The 18,963-nt window shown below is 37.8% G+C and overlaps 1 protein-coding gene across 10 annotated transcripts in view; it reads right to left on the bottom strand.

Moving 5' to 3' along the window:
- The window catches only part of EML5 (EMAP like 5), a 159,792-nt gene that overhangs the window by 47,486 nt on the left and 93,343 nt on the right, over positions 1–18,963 (bottom strand). For all 10 annotated transcript variants that reach the window (XM_087448076.1, XM_087448080.1, XM_014784479.2 and 7 more), the window contains one exon: positions 11,320–11,461. In XM_087448076.1, coding sequence (XP_087304202.1) covers positions 11,320–11,461 — 142 coding nt within the window. The remainder of the gene's footprint in view (positions 1–11,319; positions 11,462–18,963) is intronic.

Here is an 18,963-nt window from a genome sequence, read left to right as displayed (position 1 = left end):
GGAGTTTTAGCCAAGTTTGAATCACAGTGGACCCAGGTGGTCTGTGGACCCCACCCAATTCCTAAATTTGAATAGATATACTTGGCAACTGGTAGAATGCTCTGTGCTGGCTCTCTGACCCATGGGATAAGGGTCATTACGACAGGAAGAACTAAGGCAAAACCCCTGGAAATTCCTCTCTCTACCAAGACAACAAACCAGAAGCAAAACCATAAGCCTGAGAATTGCAAAAATAGCGATACTCCCAAAGACTAGAACGATCCAGGGGTGAGAATGACTATCACAGCATCATTCATTCACTCATTCATTCATTCATTTTTTTCCTAGGTCTTTAAAATTTGCTAATTTTTTTATTGCGGTAACATTGGTTTACAACATTGTATAAATTCCAGGTGTACATCATTATATTTCGATTTCTATATAGATTACATCATGTTCACCACTCAAAGACTATTACAATCCATTACCACACACATGTGCCTAATCATCCCTTTCTCCCTCCCCCCTCCCCCCTTCCCCTCTGGTAACCACCAATCCAATCTCTGTCTATATGTGATTGTTGTCATTTTTATCTTCTACTTATGAGTAAGATAATACGGTATTTGACTTTCTCCCTCTGACTTATTTCGCTTAGCATAATACCCTCAAGGTCCATCCATGTTGTCACAAATGGGTGGATTTCATCATTTCTTATGGCTGAGTAGTATTCCATTGTGTACATATACCACATCTTTATCAATTCGTCCCTTGATGGGCACCTAGGTTGCTTCCAATAGCCAACTATCATGAATAACGCTGCAATGAACATAGGAGTGCACATATCTTGACGCATTCGTGTTTTCATGGTCTTTGGATAAATACCCAGCAGTGGAATAGCTCATGGCATCACTTAAACTTGCCTGTTTGGTCTGTGCTGAAATCAGATGGATTTTAGATAATAACTATGGATAATAAATTTAATCAGGGAGTGACTCCAACTGAAGCTACTCTTCCAGATGTATTCTTCCAGATCTTTACTAGAACAAATTTCATAGCCCCTAGCATTTTGCATGCAGCTATTGTCCTGGTTAATGCTTTTTTCTCCACACCAATTTGTAAGGACCACCAGAAGCATTCGCTTTTACCTGTCTTGTATCTGTGTACACCTTCAAAGCCTTGCCTCAGGGCTATTTCAACTCTCCTGTTCTTTGCCATAATATAGTCCACAGAGATCCTGATCTTCTTGACATTCCACAAAACATCACAATGGTCCTCTACATTGATGATATTATGCTGAATTGATCTGAGGAGCAGGAAGCAACAAGTACTTTAGATGCCTTAGTAAGACATAAGTGAATCAAGAGAGTGGCAGATAATCCCCACAAAAATTCAGGGACCTGCCACCTCGGTGAAGTTTCTGATCTAGAGTATGTCAAGATATTCCCTCCAAGGTAAAAGACAAGTTGCTGTACCTCCCATCACCTACTATAAACAAAAGGAAAAAAATGCTTGGTAGGCCTTTTCGGAAGCAACATATACTACATTTGAATGAGCTGCTTCTACCCATCTATCAAGTTACTTATAAGGCTTCCAGTGGGGACCAGAAAGAGAGAAGGAAAGCTGATTTTCCACTTGGGCCTTATGATCCAGCAGATCCAATGAAACTCAAAGTGTCTGTGGTAAACAGGGATGCTTTAAAGATGGAGTCTCTGGAGAACTACCAAAGGAGAACAATACTGCAGATATCTCAGACTTGGAAGAAAATACACGTTGTCCTTTACAGATAACTATTTTCCTTTTGAGAAGCAGCTTCTGGTTTGCTTCTAGGCCTTCTCAGAGAGTAAATGCCTAACTATGAGATATCAGGTGACTATGTGTTGTGAGCTTCCTATCAGGAACTGAAAGTTACATTACCAACCCAGCCATAGACTGGGTGTGCACAACGGCAATCTATCATCAAGTAAAAATGGTATATAAAAGACCAGGCTTGAATAGATCTGAAAGTTACAAGTAATTTGTATGAATAGGTGGCTCGGAATCCTTCAATAATAATTCCTGCTGCCAACGCTTCTTCTCTCTCTCAATCTATGGCCTCACGGGTGTTCCTTATGATCAGCTGACTGAGGAAGAAAAAATTTTAGCCAGATTTACAGATGTTTCTACACAATATGTTGGGACCCACCTGAAAGCATTACAGCCCCACTCAGAAGCGACCCTGAAGGACAGCTGTAAAGGTAAAACTTCTCCGTGAGCAGCACTTCAAGCAGTACATTTGGTTTTTCACTTTTGTAGTGATGGACAGATTTACACTGATTCATTAGCAATTGTTAACTATTTGGATGAACAGTTAGGGTCTGGAAGAAACAGGATTGAAAGATTAGAGACAGGAAATCTGGAAAATAGATATGTGGATGAAACTCTCAGAAAAAGCACAGGTTGTAAAGATTTTTGTGTCCTAGAGAATGCCCACCAAAGGGCATTCTCTGCAGAGGAGGCTCTTAATAATCAGATGGACAAAATGATATGCTCTATGGATATCAGGCAGCCTCTTTTCCTAGCCAGCTAGCACTTGCTCGGTGGGCCGATGGTGGCAAGAACGAAGTCTATGCTTGGGTTCAAAAACATGGACTTCTCCTTACCAAGGCTGATCTTGTTACCACTATTGCTGAATGTCTAATCTGCTAACAGCAGAGACCAAGTGAACCTCTGATATGGTGCCATTCCCCAGGGAGACCAGCCAGACACCTGGTGGCATGTTGATTACACTGGATCTCTTCCATCATGGAGGGGGCAAACATTCATCCGCGCTGGAATAGACATGAATTCTGGTTTTGCCTTCCCTACCCATAATGCTTCTGCTAGCACCACCATCCATGGACACACAGGATGTCTTATCCACTAACACCAAATTCCATGCTTCTGATCAAGGAACTCATTTCAAAGCAAAATACAACATAAGGCTCATGCCTATGGAATTAACTGGTTTTATCACATACCCCCATAACTCAGAGAAAGCTGCTAAGAGAATGGTGGAATGGCTTACTAAAAACTATTTTATGGCACCATTTGGGCAACAACACCATGAAAGACTGGGGTTTTATCTCACAGCATGTGGTATATGCTTTGAATCATAGACCATTATATGGTGCTGTCTACCTCATAGCCAGAATACATGGGTCTGGAAATCAAGAGGTGGGAGTGGCTCTTCTAACTATTATATCTAATAACCAACTTGCACAATTTTGCTTTACATCCTTGAAACTCAGCTCTGATGATTCTGTCTTAGCTCTCAAGAGCAGGGAGAATGCTTTCACCAGGGAACATAATGTTTGCACTGAACTGAAAGATGAGACTGCCACCTGGCCATGTTGGGCTCATTAGGCCACTGAACCAACAGGCAAAGCACAGGGTTGTTACTCTTCTGGCTGGAGTGATGGATCCTGATTACAAAGGGGAAATTGAGTTACTGCTACACAATTAGGGCATAGGGGACTATTTGGGACCCAGAGGATTCACTGGGATGCCTCTTAGTCCCTCCATGACCAATGGTAAAGCTTAATGCAAAACAACAGCAACAAGGAAAAAAAACAGACAGAGATATTGAGATTTCACATCATTCAGTAATGAAGGTTTGGGTCACCCCATGAGTTAAGTAACACCAATCACCTGAGGTTCTGACTAAGGGCAAAGAAAGTATGGAATGGGTAGTTCCATTCCCATTCAAGACAGGAAGTCACAGATATCAACCACAGCCTATAACCAGTTAGAAAAACGAGGACTACAGGTAAATGCTTGTAATGTGTATATATAAACTATGTACTTCTCTCTTTTTCTCCTTAATATTTTATACAAGTTTGTTGGAGGTTAACTTCATAATTTAGTCTTAAGGTAACAGAATATTCAGTAAGACTGTGACTGAATTGAAGAGTAATTAATATAGTTAGCAATGGATACAACGACTGTTGGGATTGTGTCTTCTCTTTTTGGGTAGAGGGTGAGAACTACTTCACCTGTACCAAGCGTAGCTGCATCTCTTTGGGTAAAACTTTTTTGGGTAGAATATAAACATAAGGTTAGGTGTGTGGTTATATCGAACTTCAAATATGTGTAAAAAGATGAATATGGATGATTAGACAAATGGGTAGTTTGTGCCAGTTATTAATTTATTGCCTCTCAGTTCCAAATCTACTATCCTTTGGGCCTTGTAGAAGATTTTTCACTTTTGCCAGCGGACTGATACTAAGATTTGCCAACCGAGGGTGCTGGAGAGACACTACAAGTCCAAAGCAGGAGAAAGGGACTCTCCTTCCTTCTTCCAGCGCTTGATTTTACCTACAGAGGCAAGGCACTGGCATGCAGGGGGCATGGCTGCACTCCCCACAGTGGTAGCCCCCACTGAGTCCTCTAGCAAGTTTTCCCACCATCACAGCAATGGCCCTAATGGTTCAGCTGTGATTTGTAGCCTCCAGCAAGATGCTCCACCCACACAGCAGCAGCCCTCACAGTTCGACAACCTTTGCCCTGGCTAAGTTCTTCTCCAAGCAGTGGTCCTGCCATTCAGCTCTGGCCTGCAGCCTCTGGCAAACTCTTCCTTCACCCAGTGACCCCTCTCACTGTTCCACTGAGGCCTGCAGCCTCTGGCAAGCTTCTTCACCACTGACAGACTGAGTGTTCTGATGGCAGCCAGACCTTTTCCAAACAGGTCTGAATCTCCTTTAAGTTCTTTCTTTGTTCACTTTCTCTCAGCTAGGGAGGGCTAGCAGCTGCTTTCTATGGTGGCTACTTCTATAGCCTCCTCAGCAGGTAACCAGGTTTTACTGGTTAACAATTCTTTTTATTAAATTTTCCCTGTTAAAATGACTAGTATACTCTCTATCTTCTGACTGGACAGTGACTGACATAATCACCTAAAGTACGAGTGTACATACGCAAAAAGGAAGGCCAGGGAGAGAACCCTAAAGCATTTCTATATGTAGAGAGCAAGAAGAAGAGGCAGAGCCAGCAAAGGGAAAAGAAAAAAAGAAGCCAGTAGAGGGGGAAAACAAAAGACATGCATGGGTTCCAGAGCCAAGTGAAAAAAGGATTTCAGAAAAGAAGGAATGATCAATTATGTCAAAAACTACTGTGAGGTGAGTAAGGTGAGGACCAAGAGTTGACCAAGAGATTAGCAGCAAGTTCAATGAACCAAGAGAAATAAAAGCCTAACTGGAGTGGTTTGTGAAGCAACTGTCATGTGAAAACAGAGAAGTGAGTTCTATCATTTCGAGGAGTTCTGCTACAATGGAGAGCAAAGAAACAGAACCGCAGTGGCACGTTTTACTCAACCTTAATCAGCACCAAAAGCTGAAGCTGATTGGGTGCAGGCATAGAGAAGGTGGAAAGTTGAGTTTAAGCAAAGATTAACATAACAAGCATCTTTTAAATGCATAGCTGAGCTCATTAAAAACTAAGAAAAACTCCCCAGGGATCAAAAAAAGATAAAGGTGGCAGAAAAATAGGGTAATAAAATAAAGCCACATCTGCTCTGACAGCAGAGGAGACTAGTCTTGCACCTGGGCCTCATGGATAAAACCAGAATTCTTGAAAGCCTATACATTCATTGTATTCATACAGTACTGGTTTTCAAATTCTATGTTAATTTTAAGTTCCAAAATACCAGTAATACCATTATTTCCAAGTTTAAAAATAAACCGATAACTGAATCATTAGCATCTTGAGGCATCCAGAGTTATATACGAAGTAAACTTTTTAATTGAACACAGGTAATATAAAGCATATTTTATTTTCTTCTCTCAAGTTTTATGGAGATAACATTCAACGCTTCGACTGTGAGACTAATTCTTATGCTAGTTCAAAGACTTTTTGTACAAGTGGAATGTGAACACTGTATTAGTTTCCTAGAGCTGCCATAACAAATTACCACAACTGGGTGGCTTAAAACAACAGAAATCTATTCTCTCACAGTTCTGGAGACTAGAAGCCTGAAATCAAAGTGTTGGCAGGGCCGTGCTCCCTCTGAAAGTTCTAGGAAAGAATCCTTTCTTGCCTCTCTTTAGCTTCTGGTAGTTGCCAGCAATCCTTGGTGCTCCTTGACTTATGGACACAATATCTCAATTTCTGCCTCTGTCATCACACTGCATTCTCCCTGTGTGTCTGTGTCCCTGTGTCTTCACATAGCCTTCTTATAAGGACACCAGTCAATGGATTCAGAGCCCATCCTAATCCAGTATGATCTTAACTTGATTACATTGGCAAAGACTCTTATTTCCAGATATGGTCACATTCACAGGTACTGGGGGTTAGGACTTTCACATATCTTTTTGGGGGACACAATTCAACACACACTAGACATGATAATAATGAGTTAGAATTTCCTTCTATAAATCACAAATCTAAAGAGAATGAAAACTGGAAATGCTTTCTTTGAAATAAACATTATAGCTTGCTATCAATACAAGAGCTATAGTCACTATAAAAAAAGTTATTCAAAAAGATGTCCTCAAAGCTATCAAACAAGAGATAGTGTTATATGATGAAAGAGTCAGAGGAAATCTAGAACTGGATTATACTTATCTTTTCATCTTAGACTAGTGTATAGTGAAGTCAGTAAGGGCCTTTTGGACATCTGGGAAAATTTGCACAAAATTAATTACCTTACTCACTGATAATACCATTAATGAACTTTGCTTTTTAAGACTGCTTTAAAAAGAAAGATTAACTATTTCATTTTCAATTTTTCATGCTGAAACTTTCTTCATTTTATGAAGTATTTAATTTTTAACAATTTACTAATGATTAAAATAATGTATAATTATACTTATATTTTTATAATTTTATCTTTTTACTTTTTTATGTTTAAAAATTTTGTATCTAAATATGCTATTTAGTTTCACTGATTTTTACTTTTTAACTTTTCTTTTGATTTATAAATACCTTAAGAAGTAAAATACAGATATTTAACTACATGCAATATTTTTTTTTGCAAAAACCTCCAAATACCTGTATTATCATTTTGTTCTAGTATTACAATCATACCTCAAGAGAAGAACAGACTTTTTAAGAATGTGCCTAGCAATAAAGACCTCAGGAAACAGACCTGTATATCCTGGCTCTAGACAGAGGGGAAAAATCACATTTGAGAATTCACAAACACGGGGTAGCTTATGCAGATCTTAGATTGGAAGTTATACTAATTACATGATTTATGCAATCTAAGCTAAAGAAATCAATTTTTAGTAGTTCTGGATGGTAGCACCCCAGGCACCTGGCAGAAGGAAACACAAAATCCCTCTGGAAGAATATACCTTCGATTCAGACCTCAGAGGATTCCCACAGGTAAAGAAAGCCCAAACAAACATGAACTTACAATCCAGATTTTCAAGCACACGTGAAAACAGACCACCAGAAGGGAACAGGCAGGAAAATAACCCCAAACATCAGAAAGAAAGACACAGCAGAGTCAGATCCCCAAGGATGTCAGATAACTAGATTTTATATTTTTTATCTGATATGTACAGTTAGGATTAAAGACATAAAAGAGGAAATCTAAAACATAAGCAAGGAATAATATGTTATTAAAAAAATCTAAGGCAAATTTGAAAAGAAAACAATTTCTAAAAATGAGACTTATGAAAATGAAATACCTAACGGGTAGATTAAACAGCAGATGTGAAAGAGAATTAAGAACTAGAATAAAGATTTTAAGAAAGCGGCACAGAGAGACAGAAAATGTGAAAATAGCCAAGACACAGAATAATAGCATAGAATTAAAAAATAAATTCTACGTTAAGAATTCAGGTTTGATTATAATTAAAAGCTAAAGCCAAGGGATACAAGTTTCTAATGAGAACTGTCCACTATATCATTATACAGAAAAGCACAAAAGGCTGGCAAATATTTAGAAAATATTTACTTTGCAGACATTAAGAATAGAGACATTATTCATGTTGCATATTTATACTTCTGGTTATTCTATAACTAGTTACCATAAAATTCAATTATTTGTTTGGTAAAATTCTCATATAATAGTCTACATTAACTACAATGACTTATTTTTATAAAATGTTAAGCCTTAGGACCATAATACTTGTATATTCATTTGTTGAAGAAAACAGTATTTGTTTATTGAATGTTTGAAAGAGATAACTGTGCTTCATAATATTTAAACCATTATGACTGTGATTTTGTTATAATTAAGTCAATCAGTATAAAACCATACATATCTCTTTGACGATATAAAAATCCACCTGTTTTCCTCTTGAATGAATGATGACAGAAATAAACATAACAGTGATTATAGAAGAATATTTTTAAAAATATAGAATCACGACTTTTCTCTAAAACCTAATACAAAGATCTGGTCCTAGAAGGAGCCAGTTAATACTGGCAGGCAATTTTTCAGGATTGATACAAGAAATAAATCCACAGATTCAGGAAGCACAATAAAATCCTAAACAGAATAAATTAAACCACATACATGCACGATTTTATTAAACTATAGAACTGCAGAACGAAGTAAAAGAGAACAGTGGAAACCAGAAGAATAATAGCTCTCAACCAAGAATTCCAGAAGCAGTTAAATTAGTATTCAAGAATGAAAGTAAAAAAACCAAACACCTTCAGACTAGTAGCATCACAAGGGCAGGGTGGCGGTAACAGTTCACCCCAAGGGCAATACACTGCCTATTGAGAATTTAAAACAATAATAATAAAACTGAATAAAAATCAGTTTGCTTTTTAAGAACTGCAACGTCAGTGATAAAATAATTCTGCAGGGGCTGGCCCAGTGGTGAAAGCTGTTAAGTGCGCACACTCTGCTGTGGAGGCCCGGGGTTCACTGGTTCAGATCCCAGGCGCGCACCCACGCACCGCTTGTCAAGCCATGCTGTGGTGGCGTCCCATGTAAAGTAGAGCAAGATGGGCGTGCATGTTAGCCCAGGGCCAGTCTGCCTCAGCAAAAAGAGGAGGATTGGCAGATGTTAGCTCAGGGCCAATCTTCCTCACAAAAAAAATAAATAAATAATAATTCTGCAGCTGGAATAAACCACTCCCACCACTCTGTTCTTTGTATGCCACTGGTTCAGACAAGAGAAACTGAGGGAATTTCCAACAAATCTTTATTAAAGAAATTCTAAGACTGTATTTTAGGAAGCAGGAAAATGACAAAAGAACAAAGTCTGAGATACAAGAAGCAAAGGTGAACAAAGAGATGTATAGATACATAGGTAAACCTAAGTAAACACTGACTGCATAAAATAATAATAATGTCTAACTGAAGAGTAGTTAAAAAAACCCAGAGATCCTCAAAAAATTAAAAATAGAACTACCATATGATCCAGCAATTCCACTCCTGGGTATTTATCTGAAGAAAACAAAAACACTAACTTGAAAACATATATGTACCTCTATGTTCATTGCAGCATTATTTACAATAGCCAAGATACAGAAACCACCTCAGTGTCCATTGATCGATGAACGGATAAAGAAAATGTGGTGTATATATACAATGGAATATTATTCAAATAGCCATAAAAAAGGATGAAATCTTGCCATTTGCAACAACATGGATGGACTTTGAGGGCATTATGCTAAGTGAAATAAGTCAGACAGAAAAAGCGAAAAACCATATAATTTCACTTATACGTGAAATCTAAGCAAAACCAACAACATCAAGCTCATAGATACAGAGAACAGATTGGTGGTTGCCAGAGCAGGGAGTTGGGAATGAGTGAAATGGGTGAAGGGGGTCAAAAGGTACAAACTTCCAGGTATAAAATAAATAAGTCATGGGGATATAATGTACCTCGTGGTGACCATGTTAATAATACTGTTTTGCATATTTGAAAGCTGCTAAGAGAGTAGATCTTAAAAGTTCTCATCACAAGAAAAAAAAATTTTGTAACTCTGTATGGATGGATATTAACTAGACTTATTGTGGTGATCACTGCACAATATATACAAATATTGAATCATTATGTTGTACAACTGAAACTAATATAACGTTATATGTCAATTATACTTCAATTTAAAAAAAAAGAAAGAAAATCTGATAGGTATTAAAAGCAAGTAAGTTCTGGGGCCGGCCCAGTGGCGCAGTGGTTAAGTTTGTCTGCTCCGCTTTGGCGGCCCGGGGTTCGCTGGTTGGGATCCCGGGCGTGGACCTACTCAACGCTCACTAAGCCATGCTGAGGTGGCATCCCACGTAGAAGAACTAGAAGGACCTACAACTAGATATACAACTATGTACTGGGGTTTTGGGGAGAAAAAAAAAAACCAAGTAAGTTCCAAACTAGGTCAGGACTTGGCCTTGTGAACAAAAGACTATTTGGCACCGTGGTTTTCTGTGTACACAGAGGTGTGACTGGTTTTGAAATCTTATTGTAACCTTTCATGTTGAAAGTTCAAGTATAGAACCACTGAAATAATATTTGGTAACTCTCTCTAGTTTTTGCCAAAAAAAAAGAGAGAGAGAGAGAGAATGAAAATGCTGGACATCAATAACTAAAAAACAAAGGACAGTGACTGGAGTTCAAGTCTCCAGAGAGTATGATCAACTTCAGACTGTTAGTTAAGTTATACATGTTAAATATTTAACAGTGACCCTAGAAGAAGAGAATAGATTCTGTAACTTTTAAGTCAGTAAAAGGAAGTAAAAATAAATTAACTGATTGAATTACAAATTCATTTTACCTAACTTCAACTTGGCTCTTAATACAGCTAGACAATCTTTTTCTTCATCTGCTGATTCTATCACATTTCTTACAGTCACAATTCCCAACTTGTTCAACCACAGCTCCTCCTACAAAGTCCCTATGCTATAAAATAACACTCTCTACCACTTTACTAAGAATTTGAAGCTCTCTGTATATTCCACCTGCCCTAGGTTAACAGTAACAGCCTTGATCCAACAATGGCACCCCTCGTCTCTCTACACTGATAGGCTAGCCTCATTTGCCTCCTACAAACGTGCTCAGTTCTGTTTCAACATTGCTACCACTTTTTAAGGTAAGGCCTTCTTTCTTAGTTTCTGATTCTGAATTACACATAATCCATAATCATAAAGGGTAGAAAACTTAGCTTCTGTTTTCTTCCTATACTTTCTTCCAACATGATGTTGAAAACTGGCTCAGTTTGATCATAGGAGGTCCCATAGCCATGATCATAGGGGGTCCCATAAAGCAAAAACTGTATAATTAATTCTCTTCATATAGCATGATGAGCAAGTGGACATACAATAAATATTTAAAGTCTTTTTTATATACCTACTATTGCTTTCTTACATTTGTCAGGGTTAGAAAATTGTGACAACTTAATCTATGTTCAAGTCTGAGAGCCTCTTACCCTTTTTCAGTTTCCGGACAGCCAACATACAATGACTAGGAGAGAGATCCCATATTCTTAAGGTTTTGTCATCACTCACAGTAGCACAGATGGGCAGATAAGGATGTGTAGCCAAACCCCACACCTCTCCTTCCATGTGTCCCTATAAAGAAAACACAGTTCAGATCAATTTATGTGTATTTTGAAGATATGTGTATTTTGAAGAAAACTAAAGACAACATTTAATAATATGATAATGAATAATGGATAAGTCTAATAAAAATTTTCTCTTTATCTTTGGAATACACCTTAAAACACCTCTGTAACAACTTTATCTCCACAATTACAATATAATCAAATTACTATTAAAATTAGCTTAAAACCCTAAAACATTCACTGGGTGGAGAGAATAGGAATTGGCTGCCTTGGAACGTTAATAACTGCCAGAGGAGAGACTTCCTGCATGACAGAATAAGAAACTCCACAGACCTGCTCACCAGTGAAACTGGTGAAAATTACTTTTTAAAAAACCATTTAGGGTCGGCCCCATGGCTTAGCAGTTAAGTGCGCATGCTCCACTACTGGCGGCCCAGGTTTGGATCCTGGGCGCGCACCAACGCACTGCTTCTCCGGCCATGCTGAGGCCGCGTCCCACACACAGCAACTAGAAGGATGTGCAACTATGACATACAACTATCTACTGGGGCTTTGGGGGAAAAAAAAAGGAGGAGGATTGGCAATAGATGTTAGCCTAGAGCCGGTCTTCCTCAGCAAAAAGAGGAGGATTAGCATGGATGTTAGCTCAGGGCTGATCTTCCTCACAAAATAAATAAATAAATAAATAAAACTGTTTTTAAAAAAAAAACATTTAGGGGCTGGCCCCATGGCATAGTGGTTAAGTTCAGTGCTCTCTGCTTTGGCGGCTCAGGTTCACGGGTTTGGATCCCGGGTGGGGACCTACACCACTCAGCCATGCTGTGGTGGTGACCCACATACAAAATAGAGGAAGACTGGCACATATGTTAGCTCAGGGCTAATATTCCCCAGCAAAAAAGAGGAAGATTTGTGGCGAATGTTAGCTCAGGGCAAATCTTCCTCAGTCAAAAAAAACAAAACAGAACAAAACCATTTAAAGTCTCTGGAAATAGTTCCAAGGAAATACAACAAATGAAGAAACATTTACTCAAGAAAATCTGCTAATCATTAAGAACAGAGAGAGTCTGCCGTATTTGAACTGAGACCCACTCCTTTCCTCCCTCTTCTCAACTCACTGACATGGAACTCCACACCAGACTGATGTAACCAAGAACACAGGGCTCACTCTCTCTCTCTCTCCTCCCACAGCCATTAGTTGGAAGGATATCTTCCCAAAAGGGGCAGGTGTCAGCATTTCTCATCCTGTCCCCAGCTATGTGCTACTGAGGCTAAATTTTTGGTGAGCGCTGCTGAGAGGTGGGAGCTCTCTTCTTCTGCCCACCCCCTATTCTGAAATGGAGGCTCTACCTTGGGTGTAGTGCCACTGAGAATACTGGGGCCTCAGCATCAATCCAATGAGACCTATAGCTTCTGCGCTCTTCCCCCTCCCTCCCCAGTCTTCAGCTTCTACAGCAAAGGACACTCAGAAAGAAGCACTCCATTGTCCTCACCCTCAACATCAAAGCCTTGGATCAGAGATTTTGCCTAGAAAGGGAAGAAAGCCATAAAACAGCTCTTCTCTTCTCAAGGGAACTGACTGACTTCATTTACTGCAGTGTGGAAAAGTTCAAGCCTAAAGGTGCTCTCAAAACAATGGAGGTTGTGATGAAAGCTAATTGGGTGGTGACTGGTAGACTCATTGGACATATAGGCTAAACTGAAGACCAGCTAGTTTGTCCAAGAGAACCAGGGAAATCTCAGACGTAGCTGGGAGGAGACTGCTTAAAGTCAGAACAAATCTCAAACACTAACCTAGGGAACTGTTCCTTTTAAGGAGACTAAATTTAATTGGATTAGTGAAACAATTTATGCTCCAGGGAAATGCTGAAAACAACAGAGCAATCAGCCAGCAATTAATGGAGTTTAACAGCTGGGTATAGTCAGAGAAAGAGACCATGAAAGAGGAGAGAACACTTCTCAAATCACTTTATGAAGCCAATACTACCCTGATACCAATACCAGAAACATGTCACCAGAAAACTACAGACCAATATCTCTTATAAATATGGATACTAAAATCCTCAACAAAATACTAGCCAACTGATTCCAACAACATATAAAAAGAATAATACACCACAACTAAGTGGGATTTATCCCAGGAATGCAAGGTTGGTTTAAAATCTGAAAACCAATTAATGCAATACACCATATCAACAGAATAAAAAATAAAAACCACATGATCATCTCAATAGACAGAGAAAAAGCATTTAACAAAGGACACAGTTTTTCATGATAAAAACATGCAACAAACTAGGAATAAAAGAGTAATTCTTCAACATGGATAAAGGGCACCTATAAAAAATCCACAGTTGAATATCATACTTAATGGTGAGAGACTGGATGCTTCCTCCCTAAAATTAGGAACAAGACAAGGAGTCTGCTCTCAGCACTTCTATTCAACATTGTACTGAAGGTTCCAGCCAGGATAATTAGACAAGAAAAAGAAATAAAGGCATCCAGATTGGAAAGGGAGAAGTAAAACTATACTTGCAGAAGACTTGATCTTATATGTAGAAAATCCTAAAAAATCCATTAGAACTAATAAATGAGGTCAGTTATTCAACAAAATCACTACGAGGCTTGTACACTGAAAATTATAAAATATTGTTGAAAGAAGTTAAAGAAGATCTAAATAAACGGAGAGATCCCATGTTCAAGGATCAGAAGACTTAATATTGTTAAGAGACACTACTCCCCAAACCGATCCATAGAATACTGCTGCTACAAACACTGTTGTACATTTTTTTGTATATACATAAATGCACTTCTGTTGTGTACATACATTCCTACACTTTTTTTTTATTTGCAGGGGAAGATTCACCCTAAGCTGAAATCTGTTGCCAATCTTCCTTTTTCTTCCTTTTTCCTCCCCAAAGCCCTAGTTCATAGTTGTATATAGCTATAAGTCCTTCTAGTTCTTCTATGTGAGCCGCTGCCACAGCATGGCAACTGACAGATGAGTAGTGTGGTTCCGCGCCCAGGAACCGAACCCAGGCTGCAGAAGCAGAGTGTGCTGAACTTTAACTGCTAGGTCAACAGGGCTGGCTCTTCCCACACTTCTAATTACTATAGTTTTATATTATCTTTATTTCTAGAATGGAGACTTTCTCAAAAATTTCTTGATTATTTTTGAATATTTTCCCTCTTCTAGATGATTTTTAAAAAATCTTTCCAGATTTTGTGAAAAATCTCATTAAAATTTGGATTATGATCACATTGAATTTATAGTTTATTTAGTTCTTCTATGTCTTTAGTAAAATTTTATAGTTTTCTTAACACAAGTCTTGCATATTTTTAGCTATACAGGCATACCTTGTTTTATCATGCTTTACCTTATTGCACTTTGCAGATACTGTGTTTTTTAAAAATTGAAGGTTTGTGGCTTGACAATAGACTTGTGTCAAGCAAGTCTATTGGTGCCATTTTTCTAACAGTATTTGCTCACTTCGTGTCTCTGTGTCACATTCTGGTAATTCTCGCAATATCTCAAACATTTTCATTATTATTATATTTGTAATAGTGCTCTGTGATCAGTGATCTTTGATGTTATTATTGTAATTGTTTTGAGGTGCCATAAACTGCACCCACATAAGACAGCGAACTTAATCAATAAATGTCACGTGTGTTCTGAGTGCTCCAACCAGCAGTTCCCCTGTCTCTCTCCTTCTCTTTGGGCCTCCCTATTTCCTGAGACACAACCATATTGAAGTTACGCCAATTAATAACCGTACAATAGCCTCTAAGTTTTCAAGTGAAAGGAAGAGTCACATGTCTCTCTTTAAATCAAAAGCTAGAAATGACTAAGCTTAGTGAAGAAGGCATGTAGAAAACTGAGACAGGCAAAAAGCTAGGCCTCTTGCACCAGTAAGCCAAGTTGTGAATGCAAAGGAAAAGTTCTTGAAGGAAATTAAAAGTGCCACTCCACTGAACATACAAGTGATAAGAAAGCCACACAGCCTTATTGCTGATACAGAGAAAGTTTTAGTGGTCTGGACAGACCACAGGTCTGGAAGATCAAACCAGCCACAACATTCCCTTAAGCCAAAGCCTAATCCAGAGCAAGGCCCTAACTCTCTTCAATTCTATGAAGACTCACAAGGGAAGGAAGCTGCAGAAGAAAAGTTGGAATCTAGCAGAGGTTGGTTCATGAGGTTTACAGAAAGAAGCTGTCTCCAAAACATAAAAGTGCAGGGTGAAGCAGCAAGTGCTGATATAGAAACGGCAGCAAGTTATCCAGAATATCTAGCTAAGATAATTAAATGAGGGTGGCTACACTGAACAATAGATTTTCAATGTAGATGAAACAGCCTTATATTGGAAAAAGATGCCATCGAGACTTTCATAGCTAGAGAGGAGAAGTCAATGCCTGGCTTCAAAGCTTCAAAGGACAGGCTGACTGTCTCATTAGGGTCTACTGCAGCTGGTGACTTTAAGTGGAAGCCAATGCTCATTCACCACTCTGAAAATCCTAGGGCCCTTAAGTATTATGCTACTATTCTGCCTGTGCTCTATAAATGGAAAGACAAAGCCTGGATAACAGCACATCTGTTTACAACGTGGTTTACTGAATATTGTAAGCCCACTGTTGAGACCTACTGCTCATAAAAAAGGATTCCTTTCAAACTGTGATTGCTCAATGACAATGCATCTGGTCACCCAAGAGCTCTGATGGAGATGTACAACAAGATTAATGTTGTTTCCATGCCTGCTAACACAACATCCATTCTGCAGCCCATGGATCAAGGAGCCATTTTGACTTTCAAGTCTTATTATTTAACAAATGTATTTCGTAAGGCTGGCTATAGCTTCCATAGGCAGCGATTCCTCTGATGGATCTGGGCATAGTAAATTGAAAACCTTCTGAAAAGGATTCACCATTCTAGATGCCATTAAGAATATTCGTGATTCATGGAAAGAGCTCAAAATATCAACATTAACAGGAGTTTGATTCCAACCCTCATGGATGACCTTGAGGGGTTCAAGACTTCAGTAGAGGAAGTAACTGCAGATGCGGTAGAAATAGCAAGAGAACTAGAATTAGAAGTGAAGCCTGAAGATGCAACTGTAATCTCATGATAAAACTTTAATGGATGAGGAGTTGCTTCTTATAGATGAGTAAAAAAAGTGGTTTCTTGAGATGGAATTTACTCCCGGTGAAGATGCTGTGAAGATTGTTGATATGACAACAAAGGATTTAGAATATTACATCGACTTAGTTGATAAAGCATCAGCAGGGTTTGAGAGGATTGACTCCAATTTTGAAAGAAGTTCCACTGCAGGTAAAATGCTATCAAACAGCATCGCATGCTACAGAGAAATTATTTGTGAAAGGAAGAGTCAATCAATCCAGCAAACTTAATTTTTATCTTATTTAAAAAAATTGCCACCCCAACCTTCAGCAACTATCACTCTGATCAGTTAGCAACCATCAACATCAAGGCAAGACCCTCCACCAGCAAAAAAATTACTTGCTGAAGGCTCAGATGATGGTTAGCATTTTTTAGCAATAAAGTATTTTTAAATTAAGGTATGTACATTATTTTCTTAGACATAATGCCACTGCACACTTAATAGACTACAGTATAGTTTGAACATAACTTTTATATGCACTGGGAAACCAAAAAATTGTGTGACTCACTTTATTGCGATATTTGCTTTATTGTGGTGGTCTGAAATCGAGCCTGCAATATCTCCAAGGTATGCCTGTATTTATTCTTGGTTATTGTATAGTTTTCTTTGCACTATTTTTGTGTCATACTTTCTAACTTATTTGCTAATAAATAGAAATACTATTGATTTCTATATGTTGACTTTGCATCTACTCACTTTATAGGACTCCTTAATTAGTCCTATTAATCTTTCAGTTTATTTTCTTGAATATTTAAGATGTAGGGCTATAATATCTACAAATACTGACAGTGTTGTCCATTTGTTTCCAATACTTACACCTTTTATTATTTTGTTTTCTTTTACTGGATTGCTTAAGACCTCACACACAATGTTGGAATAATTAGTGGAATAATAGTGAGACCAGGTATCCTTGCCCTGTTCCTGATGTTTAGGAGACAAGTAGATATTTGAAAGCTTAAACTCTATGATAAATATAAAAAAATGATAGGATGTCATTTATGACTTCTAAGTCTTTTCTTAAAATTATGAAATTGTCTGTGTCTTTGAATAGTTCTGTCTGTGGATTCATCTATAAAAGTGTAGTTGTGTTAATATTTTCCAAGAGATCATAAACATGTTAAACATTATGACTCCATCATCTTTTTTACTTCAAAGGAATATTATGTGACTGAAATTAAAGAGTAAGACACCAAAGTTTGGCAGTTAATTTAATATAAAATGTTTTGTTATTTGCTTACGAATTCTCCTTGGCACATCAGGATATTATATTAACATTAAAGTATATGCAGTGTTCTTATCTACATGTGCTCTTTAGTGTCTCAACAGGAGTGACGTGGGGACTGGAGAAGAAATAAGTTTGTATTAAGAAAGAATGTAATTCTTTTTCAGGGTAAAAGATCTATTCAAAATTGGTGTTACTAGATAGAGTTGCATGAGGACGACTTTTTATTAGTGTGGATCCTATCTCACTTGCTGTGTTTTATAGTATTGATTTATTTCCCTTCTTACTTTTCAGAAAAACATAATACACATGAGAAATGTACATCTAAAACATTAATACAGCATTCCTGATGGAAATGTTAAGGATCAGCTAATCCTGCTGTTTCATTTTATGTTTCCACCACACAAATTTTTATATTTCTGGATTTTTAACATATTTTCACTGATAAATGTTTTCAGTAATAAAATTTTAGCATACATTCATTTTTTATTTTTTTAAGTTAGAAATTTGAGTTTCACATAAAAACAACTGCCTTAGGTTCAACAAATATACTTCATTATTTATTTATTTATTAATTTATTTATATTTTTATTTATTTATTTATTTCTTTTTCCCCAAAGCCCCAGTAGATAGTTGTATGTCATAGTTTCACATCCTTCTAGTTGCTGTATGTGGGACGCGGCCTCAGCATGGCCGGAGAAGCGGTGCGTCAGTGCGCGCCGGGGATCTGAACCCGAGCCGCCAGCAGTGGAGCACATGCACTTAACCGCTAAGCCCTGGGGCCGGCCCACAAACAACAAATATACTTCAAAGGAATAAAATTAAATATTAAATAAATGGACTGGGTTAAATTAATTACATCTGGTTTTTCTTTCCATTGGTTTCTTGTTTTGTGATAAATTACTTAAATTGTTAGCAATTATTCCACATGATAACATGCATATTTATTTACTGATATCTACTCATTTAGCTATAATTAAATTTAAATTTTTTGGTACATACTAACATTAACAAATATTTCCCTCATTAATTTAACATTATTTTTCACCACTGCCAACTTTTGGCTCTTACGTATTGAATCAGTCATTTGCAAAGAAAAAAAGCATATTAACATTTAA

This window comes from Ceratotherium simum, chromosome 24 (assembly GCF_057802395.1).
Source record: "Ceratotherium simum simum isolate JZ-2026a chromosome 24, ASM5780239v1, whole genome shotgun sequence".
Taxonomy (NCBI): Eukaryota; Metazoa; Chordata; class Mammalia; order Perissodactyla; family Rhinocerotidae; genus Ceratotherium; species Ceratotherium simum.
The sequence above is the reverse complement of the archived record's forward strand: the minus strand, read 5'-3'. Positions and strand labels throughout refer to the sequence as shown.